Raw genomic sequence first — 16,233 nt, 5'->3', positions numbered from 1 at the left:
AGGCTCCTGTCATGGGATTCTCCAGGCAAGAATACTGGAGCAGGTTGCCATTTCCTTCACCAGGGGATCTTCCTAACTCTGGAATCGAACCCAGGTCTCCTGTGTTGCAGGCAGATTCTTTACAGGCTGCAGGCTGATGTGTGGGCTTTTCCATCAAGTTGGAAGGGAGCTGGTCTGCCAACTGACCTGCTCAGAGAGGCCTCTCTGGGCCCCCGTGTCAGCACGTATGAAGTTATTTTGCATCACACGAGTGTACTGCTCTCAAATCGCTTCTTTTGCCCTGAACAAAGAAGGCCGTGGTAACTTCCTTCCTCACAGACCCACTCTTCATTTCTTTCTCCCGTGCCGTACGTACACCACTCGGGGGACGGATGAGTCACGGTTTGGACTCACTCTCAAAAGACTGTGGCCAACACTGTGAGGAGCACAACAGCCTCCAGAAGGAGCCTGGCAGAGGCGTGGCACTGCGTAAAGTAAACGCTCCTTTGGAGGCCATCTGAGATCAGTTAGTTATATTCTAGCCCAGGGAGATGGCTGTTCCCTAAAAGCTCTCTTAAATAGCAATAGAGTGACTCCTCCCTGCTTCCTGGGCTGGAGCTCAGGTCCAGGAGCAGCCCGCAGCACAACTGGTCTGGACTGGGCCTGGAGCTGGGACAGACTCGCCCAAGACAGCCCGGGAGGGCCCATGGTCTGCGAAAATCCAGGGCAGCCCTGTGACCTCCTGACCGCTGGGAAGGGTGGTGGGGAAGGGAGCGGATCTGGAATCAGACTCCTCAGTCTGCCACTTGCTCCTCGTGTGCTCAGGCAAGCTCCTTGCCTCCCAGGACCACCAGGAACAGGGAATGAGGCAAATGAAGCCAAGGCCCAGCACGGGGCTGGCGCACCATGAACTGTTACCACCGGGTCCATCACTCTGCACTCAGTCGAGGAAGCAAGAACAGAAGGCCCCGAATAACAGCCTCCAGCCCCACGGGCCCAACCCCAGGTCTCTCCCCAGCACACCGGCACGTGCCAGCGGGGAGCTGCCACCCTGTCCCAGGCCCCTTGTGCGAGTTCCTAGCCTCCCTGGGCCTTTTTCTCACATGCAACATGCGGATGAAAATACTGGGTTGGCCAAAAAGTTCGTTTGGGTTTTTTCATAGACCTTATGGGCAAAACCCAAACGAATTTTTTGACCAACCCAATACTTAATAATCTTATTGCTGGGAATATAAATTTCCTCAAAATATTAAACATAGCTTCCACAGGTCCCAGCAATTTCAAGACAAATGAAAACCTCTCTACACAAACACCTGGGACAGGAATGTTCATAGCAGCATTATGCATGATAGCCAAAACACGACAACCCAGATACTCATCAGCTGATGCATGGAGAGATAAAATGTGGTATGCATGTCCATACAATGGAGGATGTTCATCCATAAAAAGAAATGAGGTACTCATACACATTATAACAAGAGCGAATCTTGAACATATCTTGCTAAACAAAGGAGCCAGGCACAAAGGCCACATATTACATGACTCCATCTATATGAAATGTCCAGAAAAGGCAAATCTATAGACAGAAAATAGGTTAATGGTTGCCTAGGACTGGGAGGATGGGACAACAAACACTTCCTAAAATAGACTGGTGTGGTGGTACAACTCTGTGAACAGACTAAAATTCACTGCATTTACACTCAAATGGGGGAACTGCATGGGTGTGAATCAGATCTCAGGAAAGCTGTTATTAAATTACAGTAATAATAATCACTACAGGCTACTGTGGGATGAGATGAGTTAACATATGTCAAGTGCCCTGAATGATTCCTGCAGACAGTCTAGGGTTACAAGGAGGAGTGACCAGGATTAAACTATTGGCCCAGGGACTTCCCTGGTGGTCCAGTGGTTAAGACTCTACATTTCCAGTACAGGGGCCCAGGGTTCGATCCCTGGTCTGGGAACTAGATCCCCATTCCCCAACTAAGACCTGGCACAAGCAAATAAAAACCTACCAGCCCAGCAAAGAGGGGAGGGGTTAGCTGATGCGGCCCTGGAGTCTCAACTACAGCGGCAGCCATCATTCGTGGTGCTAATGTACCAGGCAGCAGTCTAAGCACTTTAATAAGGACACACTTGATTCCCATGAGGACCCTATCAGGCAGGTATTATTTATCACCACCATACAACTGAAGAAACTGAGGCACAGACATTTTTTTTAAGGAACTTTCCCAAGGACTCACAACCAAGCAGGCTGTCCCCAGGGCCCAAGCTTCATCCAATACACTGTTCTCTTAGGGGTGTCTTGGTTTTCCCATCTTTGAAATTAGAGACTACTACTGGCCCATCCATGAAACCAAAGAGACTGTCTTAGCACACCCTCTGTGCCAAGAATTCTAAGCAACTGGAGGTTTCACACTGTTCCTTATCTATCACTTACTGTGTCTCCCCTCTTACCTTTATGTTTCATAATTACCTGAAACAGATAGAGCTTCTCTGCCAGACTTTTGGCCAAGTACACGTCGATCTGGGAACAAGAGAAGAAGACTTAACCAGGAGGCAGAACTCAATGCCCAACCTGCCTGGGCACATGCTTGCTCCTCAGATTTCAGGGCTAGTGGCCCTGAGGCAGTCTGGGGGAAGAAGAAATAGCTCAACTGATGCTAAAAACAAAGGGAACCACATCTCCAACCTGGGTATGTCCTCCGCCCAGGTCACTATACCCCAATAAGAATGTATTCCCTGAGGTTGCCCAGATCAGATGCATGCTAGAGGGACCAATGAAATGCTCTTCTGATGAGGAAGGGGCAGGGGAGGGCCTCCTCCCTGTGCCCTCCACCTCCTGTCCTGGGTGGGCCTGTCTTATGGTGGTCTGGCTGGCCCTACTTTCTTTTCGACCCTCACTGCCCCTGCCGCACCTAGTTTCCCTTCCTGCTTCCTAGCTCTTCCTATGAACCATGGCCTCTCCCACCTCCAGGCCTTAAGGATGAGAGAAGGCTCATCAGGCACGAGGAGGCATATGTGGAGGAAACAGCATGTGCAAAGGCCCAGTGGCTCTAGGATGTGTCTCAGTCTGGGCCGACTCTGGAACCACCCCTTCCTTACCAGTCTTATAGACCCTAAGCTTCCCACGGGAGGGAGCACTGCCTGGCTCACTGCTGTCACAGCCCCCAGCACACAGTGGATTTAGCAAACATCTGCTAAAGGACCAAATCTGGGTAAGCCCATGCATTCAACAGTCGCTGAGTATTAGTTGCCAGGCACTGAACTTGGCTTTGCAGACACAGTGGTAAACAGAACAAAATCCCTGCCCTGAAGAGGCTTACACTCTAGCAGAAGAAGACTTATGTGTAGGGGCTGAGAGGTGCTGTGCCCAAAGGCAAGGCATGGCCAAAGTAAAGGGCTAGGGAGGGCGTGCACGAGAACGTCACGTGAAGCAGGCTGGTCAGGGGATCCTCTCTGACAAGGTGATGCTGCATCAGACACCTAAAGGAAGTGAGGGGGTCAGCCAGGCAGATACGTGGAAGAGGGCCCCAGGTAGAGAGGAAGCCAACAGGTCCTTGGCTGGCCTGAGGATGGATGCAAGGGACCCCGCCCTGGCAGTTACCTCCTGTACGACTGGGTCATCCTCTTCATTGGCCATACTAGGGGGGAGCCAGCCACGTGGTCCTTGGACTTGATCTGCAAGGATAGTAAGAGGCCTGTCAGTCATTCAACCAACACACCTGGACACCCATTCTGTAACCAGTCCTGCTCTGGGAGGAAGAAGCCTGAGGCAATCAGAAACAGATCTTATTCCTATATCTCTCATGGAGTCAGAAGTGGACAGCTCACATCATTTTTGCTGATATACCCATCAATCAAAACAATAAAAAGTAACAACAACAACAACAAAAAAGCAGGCAGAAACCACGAAGCAGTGGGTACAAACAGGTGGACCCAAGACATCACATGTGAGTTACACCCACAGGAAAGGGTAAATGACTAGCCTCAGGGGTTTTCTGACCACTAACAAAGAAGAATTCACCACCAGGCAGGAGTATGGTGGCTGGCTGGTCCACAGCCACCAAGAAAACACTTGGAAAGTAACCGGGTGCCGTGGGGAACCTTTAGAGGAGAGCCTGATGTGCAGCAGGAAGAGCAGACAGTCCCAAGGCCTGGATCCCAGGGTGACTCCGTCTCTGATAGCTGATTTTCAAGCTGACTTTAAACCCAACCCCAAGTGAGATGACCTCCTTTCTGTGATTTTCTGTGTGTGCGTGTGTATGTCTAAAATTGACCCTCTTCACATACATACTCTTCCCTCACCTGTCCCCGTTTAATCACAAAGAGACTGGAACTCAGACACTATTTTGTGTTTTACCAAAGCCACACAGGAAGCAAGAGGACCAAGAAGACATCAACACCATCCAACTTCAGGTCTCAGTTATAGTTTGGGGAGTTCGGGGGAGGGAAGGGGAGTTTGAGCTGGGTCTTGAAGGACAGAAGGATTTGGACAAGCCAGGAGAGCAGAGGGCAAGAGGGACTCCAGGCAACAGGAAGCACTTCAGGTACCTGGAGGAGAGCAGGCAGGTCTCCATGGTGGAGGGTGAGTGCAGTGTCCCTCAGTATCGGTTGGGGAAAGGGTGAGGGCTGGGGTAGGGGGAATACAGGGGAATATCTTACAGAAGACGGCATAGCACTTGGATATAACCTAAGCATATCCATACTTTAAATCATCTCTGTGCTTACTCTCTCAGTCGTGTCCGACTCTGAGACCCCATGCACTGTAGCCCACCAGGCTCCTCTGTCTATGGTGATTCTCCAGGCAGGAATATAGGAGTGGGTTGCCGTGCCCTCCTCCAGGGGATCTTCCCAATCCAGGGACTGAACCCAGGTCTCCTGCCTGGCCAGTGCATTCTTTATCAGCTGAGCCACCAGGGAAGCTCTAAATCATCTCTAGGTTACTTATAATACCTAATTCAATGTAAATGTTATGTAAAAAGTCATAAATACAGTGCAAATATTATGTAAATAGTTGCCAGGGGCAAGGCAAATGTAGTTTCTGAGGTTAGCTGAATCCAGGAACATGGAGGTCTGACTATAATTCACCTTCATATTCCTAAAGGAAGGATATGCTCAGTTTTAAAAGGCATCTAGGCGGACTTTCCTGGTGGTCCAATGGTTAGGAAACTGCCTGCTAAGGCAGGGGACATGGGTTCCATCCCTGTTCTGGGTACTAAGGTCCCACGTGCCAAGAGGCAACTGAGTCCGTGCACCACACCTACTGAGCCCAACACCGAAGCCGACATACCCTAGAGCTGGTGCTCTGCAAGAGAGGCCTCGCCTGGGCACTGCAACCAGAAAGCAGCTTCTAGTAGCCACAACTAGACAAAGCCCGCAGGCAGCAACAAAGACCTAGGGTAGACCAAAATAAATAAATAAGGCACCTGGGCAGCCTCTGATCTCAGCCTTTCCCAGACCTCTTTCTTTTGGTAAAAGTGAAGTCGCTCAGTCGTGTCCAACTCTTTGCGACCCCATGGACTGCAGCCTACCAGGCTCCTCTGTTCACGGGATTTTTCCAGGCAATAGTACTGGAGTGGGTTGTCATTTCCTTCTCCAGAGGATCTTCCCAACCCAGGGATCAAACCAGCTCAATTTTTGTCTAATCTACTTAACACTGGAACGCTTTAATATTTGAAAGAGCATACATACTCTCACCACGGGATTCAATGGCATCTAGGCCCTGTCTTAGCCACCATGCAAAGTCATGTTTATTCCAGATACACATTCCAGATACTAACAAGGCTCAGGCCGAAGCACTGGCATCATCCTTGATGTTCCTCCTCCTCTCATCCCACACCAGCAAATCCTGTAAGCTCCACCTTCAAAGTATGCAAGCATCTGGGCACTCCCACTGCCACCTCCAGCTCCTGCCCACCTTAGAGCAGCAGCCTCCTAACTGGCCTCCCTGCTTCCACCTTGAACCCACAGCTAGCGATCACATCACTCCTCCCCCTTAACAGTCTCCCCATATCGCCAGAAATAAAAGCCAACATCGTTTCCATCCCATGCGAGGCCCTAAACAACCCCTCCCCGACCCTCTTCCTTTCAGACCTCATCTTCCACAGGCCTCCCCCTCTTCCCCAATCCCCTCTCTGGGTCTCTGTCACTGCTCCCCTGGCCCCCATAACCCCACATTGCCCTCCTTCACCTCTTTCAAGTTTTTGCTTAGACTCTGCCTCATGGCCGAGGCTTTCCCTGCCCACCCAGTTAAAACCACAATACCCCCCCAGCCAGTTCCTTCTCCACAGCACGTATCACCACGTGACAGTTTACAGCGTCGTGTTTACCATCCACCCCCACTGCCACTCAGTGGTAAACCAGACGAAGGCAGAGATTTTCATCTAGTGTGTCCCTTGTGGTACCCCCAGGACAGCAATGAGAGGTCAAATTGCCGACATTCGTTGGATAATAGAGAAAGCAAGGGAATTCCAGAAAAACATCTACTACTGGTTTATTAACTATGCTAAAGCCTTTGATTGTGTGGATCGCAACAAACTGTGGAAAATTCTTAGTGATGGAAATACCAGACCACCTTACCTGTCTCCTGAGAAGCCTGTATGCAGAACAAGAAGCAACAGTTAGAACCTCAAAAGGAACAACTGACTCGTTCAAAACTGGGAAAGGAGTACATCAGGGCTGTATATTGTCACGCTGTTTATTTAACTTCTATGCAGAGTACATCAGACAAAATGCCAGGCTGGATGAATCACAAGCTGGAATCAAGACTTCAGGCAGAAATAGTTCAGCTTCAGATATGCAGATGTACCACTCTAACGGCAGAAACTGAAAAGGAACTAACGACCTTCTTTCTTTATGAGGGTGAAAGAGTGAAAAAGTTGGCTTAAAACTCAATATTCAAAAACAGATCACGGCATCTTGTCCCAACACTTCCTGGCAAATACAAGGTGAAAAAGTGGAAGCAGTGAGATTTTCTTTTCTTGGGCTCCAAAATCACCACAAATGGTGACTGCAGCCATGAAATTCAAAGACCCTTGCTCCTTGGAAGGAAAGTTATCATTCCCCCATTCAAAACTCTTCAACTGTCACATAGGATAAAATCCAATTCCTTTCCACGGCCCCAAGGTCCCATATGATCTTGCTGGGCCTCCAACAAGCTAAGCCCCAGCCAGTCTCAGGACCTTTGCACATCATCTATTTTCCTCAGGTCTTTTCAAAAAAGGCTGGCTCCTTTTCACTAGATATCACCCATCCCACCCCCTCCAGGAACAGACAAGTTTCCCAGACCAGTCACCTTAAAGGCCCCCACCCCTCACCCCGTTCCAGTCACTACCAAATCCCTGTTTTATTTCTTTCATGGTTCTTATCATAACTTGGAATTACCTAGTTGGTCTATTTGCTTATGTGTTGTCTGTCTTCTGCACTAGAATGTATGCTCCATGAGCACCCTCTGTGCTTCAACCATAAAACAGAGATGATTTAATTTACTTTGCGGAGTTGATACGGGCATTATTATCTTTTTAAAAATTCATGCTGTTCTCCCAATATCTAGAACAGTGAAGTAAACACTTAATATACTACAAAGACTGAATAAATGAGTGCATGAGATCAGGCAGTGACAGACCCTTTACCCAGTGATCCTAATTCAGCCCCATCCAGAGACTGGTGGCCTTACAGTTCGGGCCTCCTGGACACTTGAGGACAGGGGTGTGGTCTGCACTTCAAGGCCACCACCTCAAGGCAGCAGTGACCACCTTGACCTCTAGAGGGTTTCCTGTCACCACAAAGATACTCTATGGCAGCGGCTCCAAGCACTGGGCACAGAAAACATCCCCACCAGGGGACTGTTCAACAAAGGAAAGGGGACAAGGTAAAATCTAAGGGAGGGTCCAGAGCAGAGAAGATGCCTGAAGGCCACAGCTGGGTCACCCAGGAGGTCACCTGTAGGCCAATCAGAAAAACAGAGGCCAACAGAAAAAGTCTCCAGCTACTGGAAGGAGAGAGACAACACAAAACTGAATTAAGGGGTAAGGGGCCCAGGGTAAACAGTCTCAAAGTCTGGATTCTTATTGGCTGTGTGCCCCTTCGACAAGGCATCTCCCCTTTTTGAGTCACTTCAGTTTCCACCTCAATGCAAGGAGAGAGGTGGCCTAGAGGCAAAAAGAATTAATTCTTAACTCATAAGACCCTCCCTTCTCTAAGGACTTAATATATTCATCCTCATGTAATCTGTTCAATAGCTCTCTAAGTAAGGATATATTGATACCATCCCCAATTAACAAAAGAGGAAACAAGTTCAGAGAGTAACTTACCCAAGGTCACAGTGCCAGAGAAACGCAGAGCTAAGCCACAAACCTGGGTCTAGCTTATGTCAAATAGCCTTATTCTCATTCTTAACGACTATGCTGCGAGTTCCTTTAGTGGAAGGCAGGATGGTGTAGTGGGTAAAAGCCTGGACTCTGGAGTGAAACTGCACAGGTTCAAATCCCAGGTCTGCCCTCTGGTACCTCTACCCCGTCTAGCATCGTTTGATCTTCACTATTTTCACCCCCAAAATGGGTATTAACAAAAGTACCAACCTCAGAAAACTGTGAAGATTAAGTAAAGTAGAAACGTAATCTCTGGGAAGGTTTGTTACTTACTCGGCACAATGTTTTCTTCCAATATAAAAGGGCAGGAGACAGAGCCACGAAACAAACGCTACAACCTGGCGCTTCTCCCGTCTTACCCTATATTTAGCTCTCATCACAGCCCTAGGAGGCAGGGGAATCCTCTTACCCCCAATTCACAGATGAAGAAAACCGTGACAACTGCTTTAAGATCTCCTTTTTCTGCCCTCCAATGATTCTAAAGCTAACACAACAAAACGACCTTTTTTATTTACTGGTTTACTTGACGTGCTTACTGACACCTAGTCTGATCAAATCTTCAGGGCCGGCCCCATCGGCCGCACGTCGCTGGCTCCCAATTAGCACTGAAGGGTGGCTGGAATAAATGAATGGAGAATTCCAGGCCTAGCCGGACTCGAGCTGATCCGGTTCGGCGGCGAGGAGGGGGCCCCGGACACCCTCCCCCTGCCCATCGGGGCGGGCCGCCTGCCCCGCTCCACACTGTCCAATGGGTTTCGCCTCCCTCGCGGGTGGTCAGGCCCCCTTCTCACGCCCACCACACAACCACTGCCACGAGCCGCCACGCCGGCAGGACACCGGCTGCCTTTGGACAGGTGCTCCCACAGGAGGCCGGCCTGAGCCGGGTGGGGCAAGGCGGCGGGACCCTGAGTCACCGCCGGTAGCCTCGGCCTTGGCGTCACCGACTGCCAGGGCGAGGCGAGGTCGGAGCCTGTGGCCGGCCCGGGTCTCCTAGGGCAGGCTGCCCGTCCTTCCCGCGGGAGTCCTAAGAGGCCCCCGGCCCCTGGGCACCGCGCGGCGCGGGCCTCCCGGCCTACTCAGCAGCCCCGCCCAAGCCCACCTCGTGAGTACGGCCCGGCTCCAGCCCGGGTGGGTACTGCCAAGACGGCACTCACCTCTCCGCGGGGCCCGCACGCGGGCGCAGCAACGGCCCAGGTACCCGCGGGCTGCAGAAGCGGCAGTGGCCAGACTCTCCTCTCAGGCAGCGGCCATGTTGCCGGTGGAGAAACTCGGGCGGACACGTGGGGGGAGCGAGAGGGGCGGGCCCTAGCGCTTCCTTTTACCCACAATGCCCCGCCCCGGCGCGCGCGGACCCGCCCCCTCCGCCGCTCCATTCATACGGGCGGCCAGCCCTGGCCGGGCAGCAGGGGGCGCTGACGCAGTAGCAAAACAACTGGCGAGGAGGTAGCACGGGGCAAAACGCTCACTGTGGCAGCGGTGGGATTCGAACCCACGCCCCCGAAGAGACTGGAGCCTTAATCCAGCGCCTTAGACCGCTCGGCCACGCTACCCAGTTGTGAGTGGGGCCTTCCAGAAAGCTATTTAATGCATTTACATGCAAGTACACTTAATTTCTGTTTGTTCGATATATGTTTTACTTCATCCCTATAGAACTATTTTAGAACGTATCGGCTACTAAAAATAAAATATTTTCTCCAGTAATTAGACCCACACTTCTTCCGAACAGATCTTAGAACAGTTTAAGAATCTGTTTTCTGAGTAGGACGTTTAACACGTTAAACAGGTTAACCCACACCGGAATAAACGATGGATTTCGGCAGTAACCCGCACCAGGGCTTCCGAAAGCCAACCCCGTGGACTGGTGTAGGCAGTTTTCTCTAAAATTATGTGTTTAAATTTTTAGTTACACAGATAATATGTGAATTATTGCAAAATATGAAAACTTTGTAGGTAAGGTACTAATGTTCTTTTACCTTCGGTCTCTAAGTCCCTTCCTCAGAGGTAACCGTTATACGGCTTAGTACACTGCGTTTCCTTCTGGACCTCCTATTGTGAATTTATGTGAATATATACGGATGTATTCATGTGGATAGATGTATCCATAGAAATAGGTAGTTTGTTTTTATTGTTATGGATTTTACATAAATATAAATATTAATCATACTAGTAGTATTTATTGCTTTTGAACTGTGGTGTTGGAGAAGACTCTTGAGAGTCCGTTGGACTGCAAGGAGATCCAACCAGTCCATTCGGGAGGAGATCAGCCCTGGGCTTTCTTTGGAGGGACTGATGCTGAGGCTGAAACTCCAGTACTTTGGCCACCTCATGCGAAGAGTTGACTCATTGGAAAAGACTCTGATGCTGGGAGGGATTGGGGGCAGGAGGAGAAGGGGACGAGGATGAAATGGCTGGATGGCATCACTGACTCGATGGACGTGAGTCTGAGTGAACTCCGGGAGTTGGTGATGGACAGGGAGGCCTGGCGTACTGCGATTCATGGGGTCGCAAAGAGTCCGACACGACTGAGCGACTGAACTGAACTGAACTGGAGTATTTATTGCAACTGACTTTTTTCACCTATTTTTTTCTAGTATCTATCCATATTGATATATATGTAGATATTTTAAAATATAGAAAAAATGCAAAAAAAAATCCATATTCCCACTACATAATATCGTGGCATTTTACTTCCAGTTCTTTTCTTATGTATATGCTTTTCATTAAAAGTGTGAATGTGATCATTTTAAAAATCCATTAAAAATATATAGGGTGATCTTGCTTTTTATTTACATAATCCTTACTACATTGTACCAATATTATTCTGCAACTTGCTTTTCTACTCCAATATTACACTTTTTATTTATTGTGATATATATGGATCTAATTTATTCCATGCTATGAAGATGGACATTTAAGTGGTTTATATTAAGTCGTTATATTCAAGTTTCTGGTTAATATCCAGTTGGCACACACCCTGATATTTGGGCATTCCATATTCCTCTGTCTCTTCAATTCCTCCTTAATGCCTATTTCTTTCTCCATCTACCTTTAAAATAAGTATTGACACACAAAGATTTTCATTGTACTGGGAGAGTTTGTTACTTTTAAAGCAATCTTTAATAAATACAGAAGAAGCCATCTATCTCGGCCACGCATTGTGAGAGGATCAAAACCAAGTGAGGAATAGTCCTTGCAATCAATAGAAACATTGACCTGCTCATGGTATTTTAGTACCAGGAGGAACTGTATTTGTTTGTGAGTTACGTGCTGGATTTTCCAAAAGGAAATATCCCTATGATAAAGAATAATGGCTGGATTCGTAGCAGCAGCTGCCTAATTCTACTTTTCTAGTAATTGCCTGACCAGCCCAGAGAGTGGGTCTCTGGCGGTCACCTTCCCCCCAGTGTGGCCAGTGGGCTCTATGGTAAACACAGGACAGAGGTCAGACCAATCATGAGACATGGTGAGTTCCTGATTTGTTATTTTGACTGTACTAAGTGTTGGGGTCAGTCTCTGAGACCGACTGACTGAACTAGGATTTGGGGTGGCCAGATTCTGTGAGATGGACTGGAGAAGAAGAGAAAGCCAGTGAATGGAAAAATAATGATAACATGAGAGGAAGAGTAGAGAGTCACAGAGTTTCTGATGGTTTTGCGGCTCCCAGCTTAAGACTTTTCCAGGGCCCAGTGGCATTTACATTCTTGCAGACATCCCTTTATCATTGTAGTAAATTCCTCTTTTCTGCTAAAGCTGGGGTTATCTGTTAACTTTAACAAATGAGCCCCCCTCCCCCTAGTGTGGAAAGGGCTCAAACAGAGGTAAAGATATTTCTGCCAGAACACTCTGCAGCAATTCATGTCTGTCCCTACCAATATTTACTAAACAAGATGCCCAACAGGAATGCCAGCTGATCCAGGAAGGCAGAGCCCAGGGCTTCCTTTGGGCGTTTCTTGCAGACCTCCGGTGCCATCACACAGCTGTCTTGTGACTGTCAGATGTGAAACTAATAAGCAGGAGAAGCAGAATGCTGCACCGGAACTCGGGCCCCGCTGGGTCCCAGCAACTTTATGTAAGGGGAGAGAGGAAAGGGCTACACCCCCACTGTCCTTTGGCGTATCTGCTCTGTCCCTTGGCTAATGGGGCCAGTGGCCGGGACAGAGGGCAAGCACCACAGATGAAACATTGCCTCTGGCCCCCACCCCCAGTCTAGAAACTGTCAAGTAAAGGGTGTCTGTCTCTAGATCATAGCCGCTTCGGCTGGGGGCAGCGGGGATGGACATGGGGGCTTAGTCCTGGATCCCCTGCAGTCTTCACTCGCTTGTCCCTGCAAAAGGAAATTCATCCTAAACCCGGTCTGAGACCAAACCGTACTGCATGAGCCTCCTTCTGGAAAGAAATTAACATTCCCAATAAAATACTTAACCATTTTTCTTCTGAAATTTACTAGCATTAAAATTTGTACTGGGAAACTAGTTTTCTACCCATCCACCAGTTGACTGTTTGCCAGTCAAGACAGTAGTGAACTTTAATGAAACATCCCTGCCCTGTTCTCCCGAATCTGACAATGATTATGTAACCATTCTCTTGTCCTATAAAATGTCTCTACCAGAATAGAAGTCAGGAGAATGGTCACCCTTGTGTGAGTTGGGGTGGGATGTAATGCCAGAGGTGGGGGGGGGGTGCCGGGCATGTGTCTCTGAGGGAGCTTTCTAGAGTGTTGGAAATGCTCTAAAATTCACCAAGCTCTACACTTAAGATTGTACACTTTACTCTATGTAGGTGGTACTGTAATAAAAGGTAAATTTTTAAAAAATGTTCCTACCAAATATGGATCTTTGAACTAGCCTCCTGGAGGATTTACAGTCTTCCAGGAAGATTGTAATAAAATTTTAGCGTAGGCTTGCAACAAAACCATCTGAAAGGTTTTTTTTTTTTTTTAAACATTTCCCCCTACTCTTCAGGGCCCTTTTCTTCTTCCTCCCTGAAGGGAATCCTCTCTCTGGGTGGAAATGTGTTATTTTTGCCTTCCCAGAATCCTTCCCCCTCTCTTCTGTTTCCAGTACTGATTTTCCTTTGAGGAAACACTCCTCCCTGTGGCCTTTTTTTCCAGGTAATTTTTATTGGAGTGTAGTTGATTTACAATGTTGTGTTACTTTCTGCGGTACAGCAAAGTGAATCAGTGATACATATATTCACTCCTTTTTAGATACTTTTCCCTTATAGGTCATTACAGAGTATTGAGTAGAGTCTCAATACCATACAGTAGGCTCTTATTAGTTATCTATTTTATAAATGGTAGTGTGTATCTGTCAATCCTGAGCTCCCAATGTATTCCTCCCTAGCACCTCCCTGTGGTCTTGAAGGAACTGTCAATCAAAACACCAGGATCCAAATTAGGCCAATCAGATGCTTCATCCTGGAAATCTGAATCTGGATACTAGAGCCAATTTAGCTCACTAGTGGCCCAGGGAAGGAAACTTTTCGACTGTTACTTTCTGCTAGATCCCCACACTTGCCCTGGGACCTCCTTTCTGAGGCCTGATTAATTCCCCTTTACCTTCCAAAGTGTAAGTTACCTCCTTCTCAAAAAAAAAAAAAAAAAAGCTTTGCTAATGTTGGTTGGTGTTAATTTCTATCACCTGCAACTAAGGATCCCCCAGTCACCCAGGCCTCCCCAAGAGGAACCCTGTTCTTGCAGAGGAGACACTTTAGTTGCGTGCAGGGTGATCAGAGCATTTCTGTCTAGAACAAATGCTTAATTAGAAGGGAAACTGGGACACAGGCATGAACTAGGACTCTCCTGGGCAGACTGGGACAGGCAGTCATCTTACACCTTGACCACTTAAAGGTCCACCCAAACTGAGAGACCTGAGAGGTTTCCTGTATTGAGTCAAGTTAAGCTGAGGACTCCACTAGTGCTGACACCCTCCCTCCAATACCTTTAAGTTTCAGCTTTACAAACGCACTCCTGTGTCCCATGCTGGAGGTCATAGGAATAAGGCGGCAGCAGCAGCTGCAGGTGACATCATTTCTGCTGGAACTATGATGATATTTGAGCTTCAGACCTCCAACTTTCCTTCCTGATGAATGGAAACATTCTTATCAAATGTCTTTGCTGTGTCATACCTTTAAGCCTCATTTTTCTCATCTGTAAAACATTCACAGTAATACTGAAGTTGGTTGCAGGATTAGAGGTGACTGCGTATGTCTAGCCCAATGTCTGACAGGCCATGTATCATTATTTCTAAGACACGTTTTTATTTCACATTTTAATATCTCTAAAATTGGCCTGCATCTTATGATCCATGGCATACAGTTTATTTTCAGTGTTATTTTTTTCTTATTAATACAGAAATTAATGGTGGGTCTTAAGATCAATGGTGTCTTAAGATTCAACAAAACATAGTAGTGGATGTTCAATACATAAATTATCATGATGAATTTTTAACTTAGAAAATTTAATTTAGCATTTTTAGCTTAGTTAGTAAACATTTTAAATTCTTACTTTGAACTCTGCATGCCATCAGTCTCCAGAGAGGAAACAGGGCTAATGCCTCCTGCAAATTTCTCTTGTGGTTTCTCTTCACTGGACATGGTGGGAAGGGAGTTTTGGAAAATGCAGTTTAGTTAAGCCCAGTTGACATCTAGTAACCACCATAGGCCATTACTGAAAGCCTACTGAATGCTGGCTCTGTATATCTGTGTGTTAGTTGCTTAGTCGTGTCCGACTCTTTGCATCCCCATAGACTGTAGTCCACCAGGCCCCTCTGTCCATGGGATTCTTCAGGCAAGAACACTGGAGTGGGTTGCCATTTCCTTCTCCAAAAGGAACTACAGAAAGAAAGAAAGTGAAGTTGCTCAGTTGTGTCCGACTCTTTGCGACCCCATGGACTGTAGCCTACCAGGCTCCTCCATCTGTGGAATTTTCCAGGCAAGAGTACTGGAGTGGGTTGCCATTTCCTTCTCCGTGGGGGCTCTAGCCTATGTGATCAGGCATTAGAGATGGAAGTCAACATAACTGATAGATTGTATCAATTTTCTAACAGCCTAGGAAGAAGAAGAGACATAAAATGCAACAGGAAGCTATGTTACTCCATAAATATCACAGCATCAGAACACCTGAAAACCTTCATGGAACTTTAGACTATACACCATTCCCATCTGGACAAGCTACAATGAAGCAAACATCAAATTTACTAAAGGAAAGATAGCTTGCTTGATGCTACTTAAGGCTCAAGGTAGTATAAAACATGGCCTTTCTCAAGACTGGTCTTACCATTTCATTGAGGAGCTAAGACACATACTAGAGAAAAATTAAATGCTAAAAAATAAATTTAAAGAAATTTTAAATTCTTCAGTTTAGTTCAGTTCAGTTACTCAGTCGTGTCCAACTCTTTGCGACTTCATGGACCACAGCACTCCAGGCCTCCCTGTCCATCACCAACTCCTGGAGTTTACTCAAACTCATGTCCATTGAGTCTGTGATGCCATCCAACCATCTCATCCTCTGTCGTCCCCTTCTCCTTCTGCCCTCAATCTTTCCCAGCATCAGGGTCTTTTGAAATGAGTCAAAACTTCGCATCAGGTGGCCAAAGTATTGGAATTTCAGGTTCAACATCAGTCCTTCCAATGAACACTTAGGACTGATCTCCTTTAGGATGGACTGGTTGGATCTCCTTGCAGTCCAAGGGACTCTCAAGAGTCTTCTCCAACACCACAGTTCAAAACATCAATTCTTCAGCACTCAGCTTTCATTATAGTCCAACTCTCACATCCATGCATCTGGAAAAACCATAGCTTTGACTAGACGGACCTTTGTTGGCAAAGTAATGTCTCTGCTTTTTAATATGCTGTCTAGGTTGGTCATAACTTTCCTTCCAAG

General features: G+C 47.4%; 1 protein-coding gene and 1 non-coding gene across 3 annotated transcripts in view; both read right to left on the bottom strand.

Annotated features, from left to right (window-relative positions):
• Window positions 1–9,653, bottom strand: part of POLR3E (RNA polymerase III subunit E) — a 31,371-nt gene extending 21,718 nt beyond the window's left edge. The window contains exons 1-4 of one of the 2 annotated variants that reach the window (XM_018040862.1): window positions 9,506–9,653; window positions 5,273–5,376; window positions 3,587–3,660; window positions 2,456–2,506 (exon numbers count right to left, since the gene is read on the bottom strand). In XM_018040862.1, coding sequence (XP_017896351.1) covers window positions 2,456–2,506; window positions 3,587–3,622 — 87 coding nt within the window. In that variant the 5' untranslated portion in view covers window positions 3,623–3,660; window positions 5,273–5,376; window positions 9,506–9,653. The remainder of the gene's footprint in view (window positions 1–2,455; window positions 2,507–3,586; window positions 3,661–5,272; window positions 5,377–9,505) is intronic. The other variant, XM_018040861.1, reaches the window with a different exon arrangement.
• On the bottom strand, window positions 9,820–9,901 carry TRNAL-AAG. Its single transcript has one exon. It is a non-coding gene; the product is annotated as a tRNA-Leu (tRNA).

The sequence above is a fragment of the Capra hircus genome, chromosome 25 (genome assembly GCF_001704415.2).
Source record: "Capra hircus breed San Clemente chromosome 25, ASM170441v1, whole genome shotgun sequence".
Lineage (NCBI taxonomy): Eukaryota > Metazoa > Chordata > Mammalia > Artiodactyla > Bovidae > Capra > Capra hircus.
Note: the sequence above shows the minus strand (reverse complement) of the source record. Positions and strands in the feature narration are given on the sequence as shown.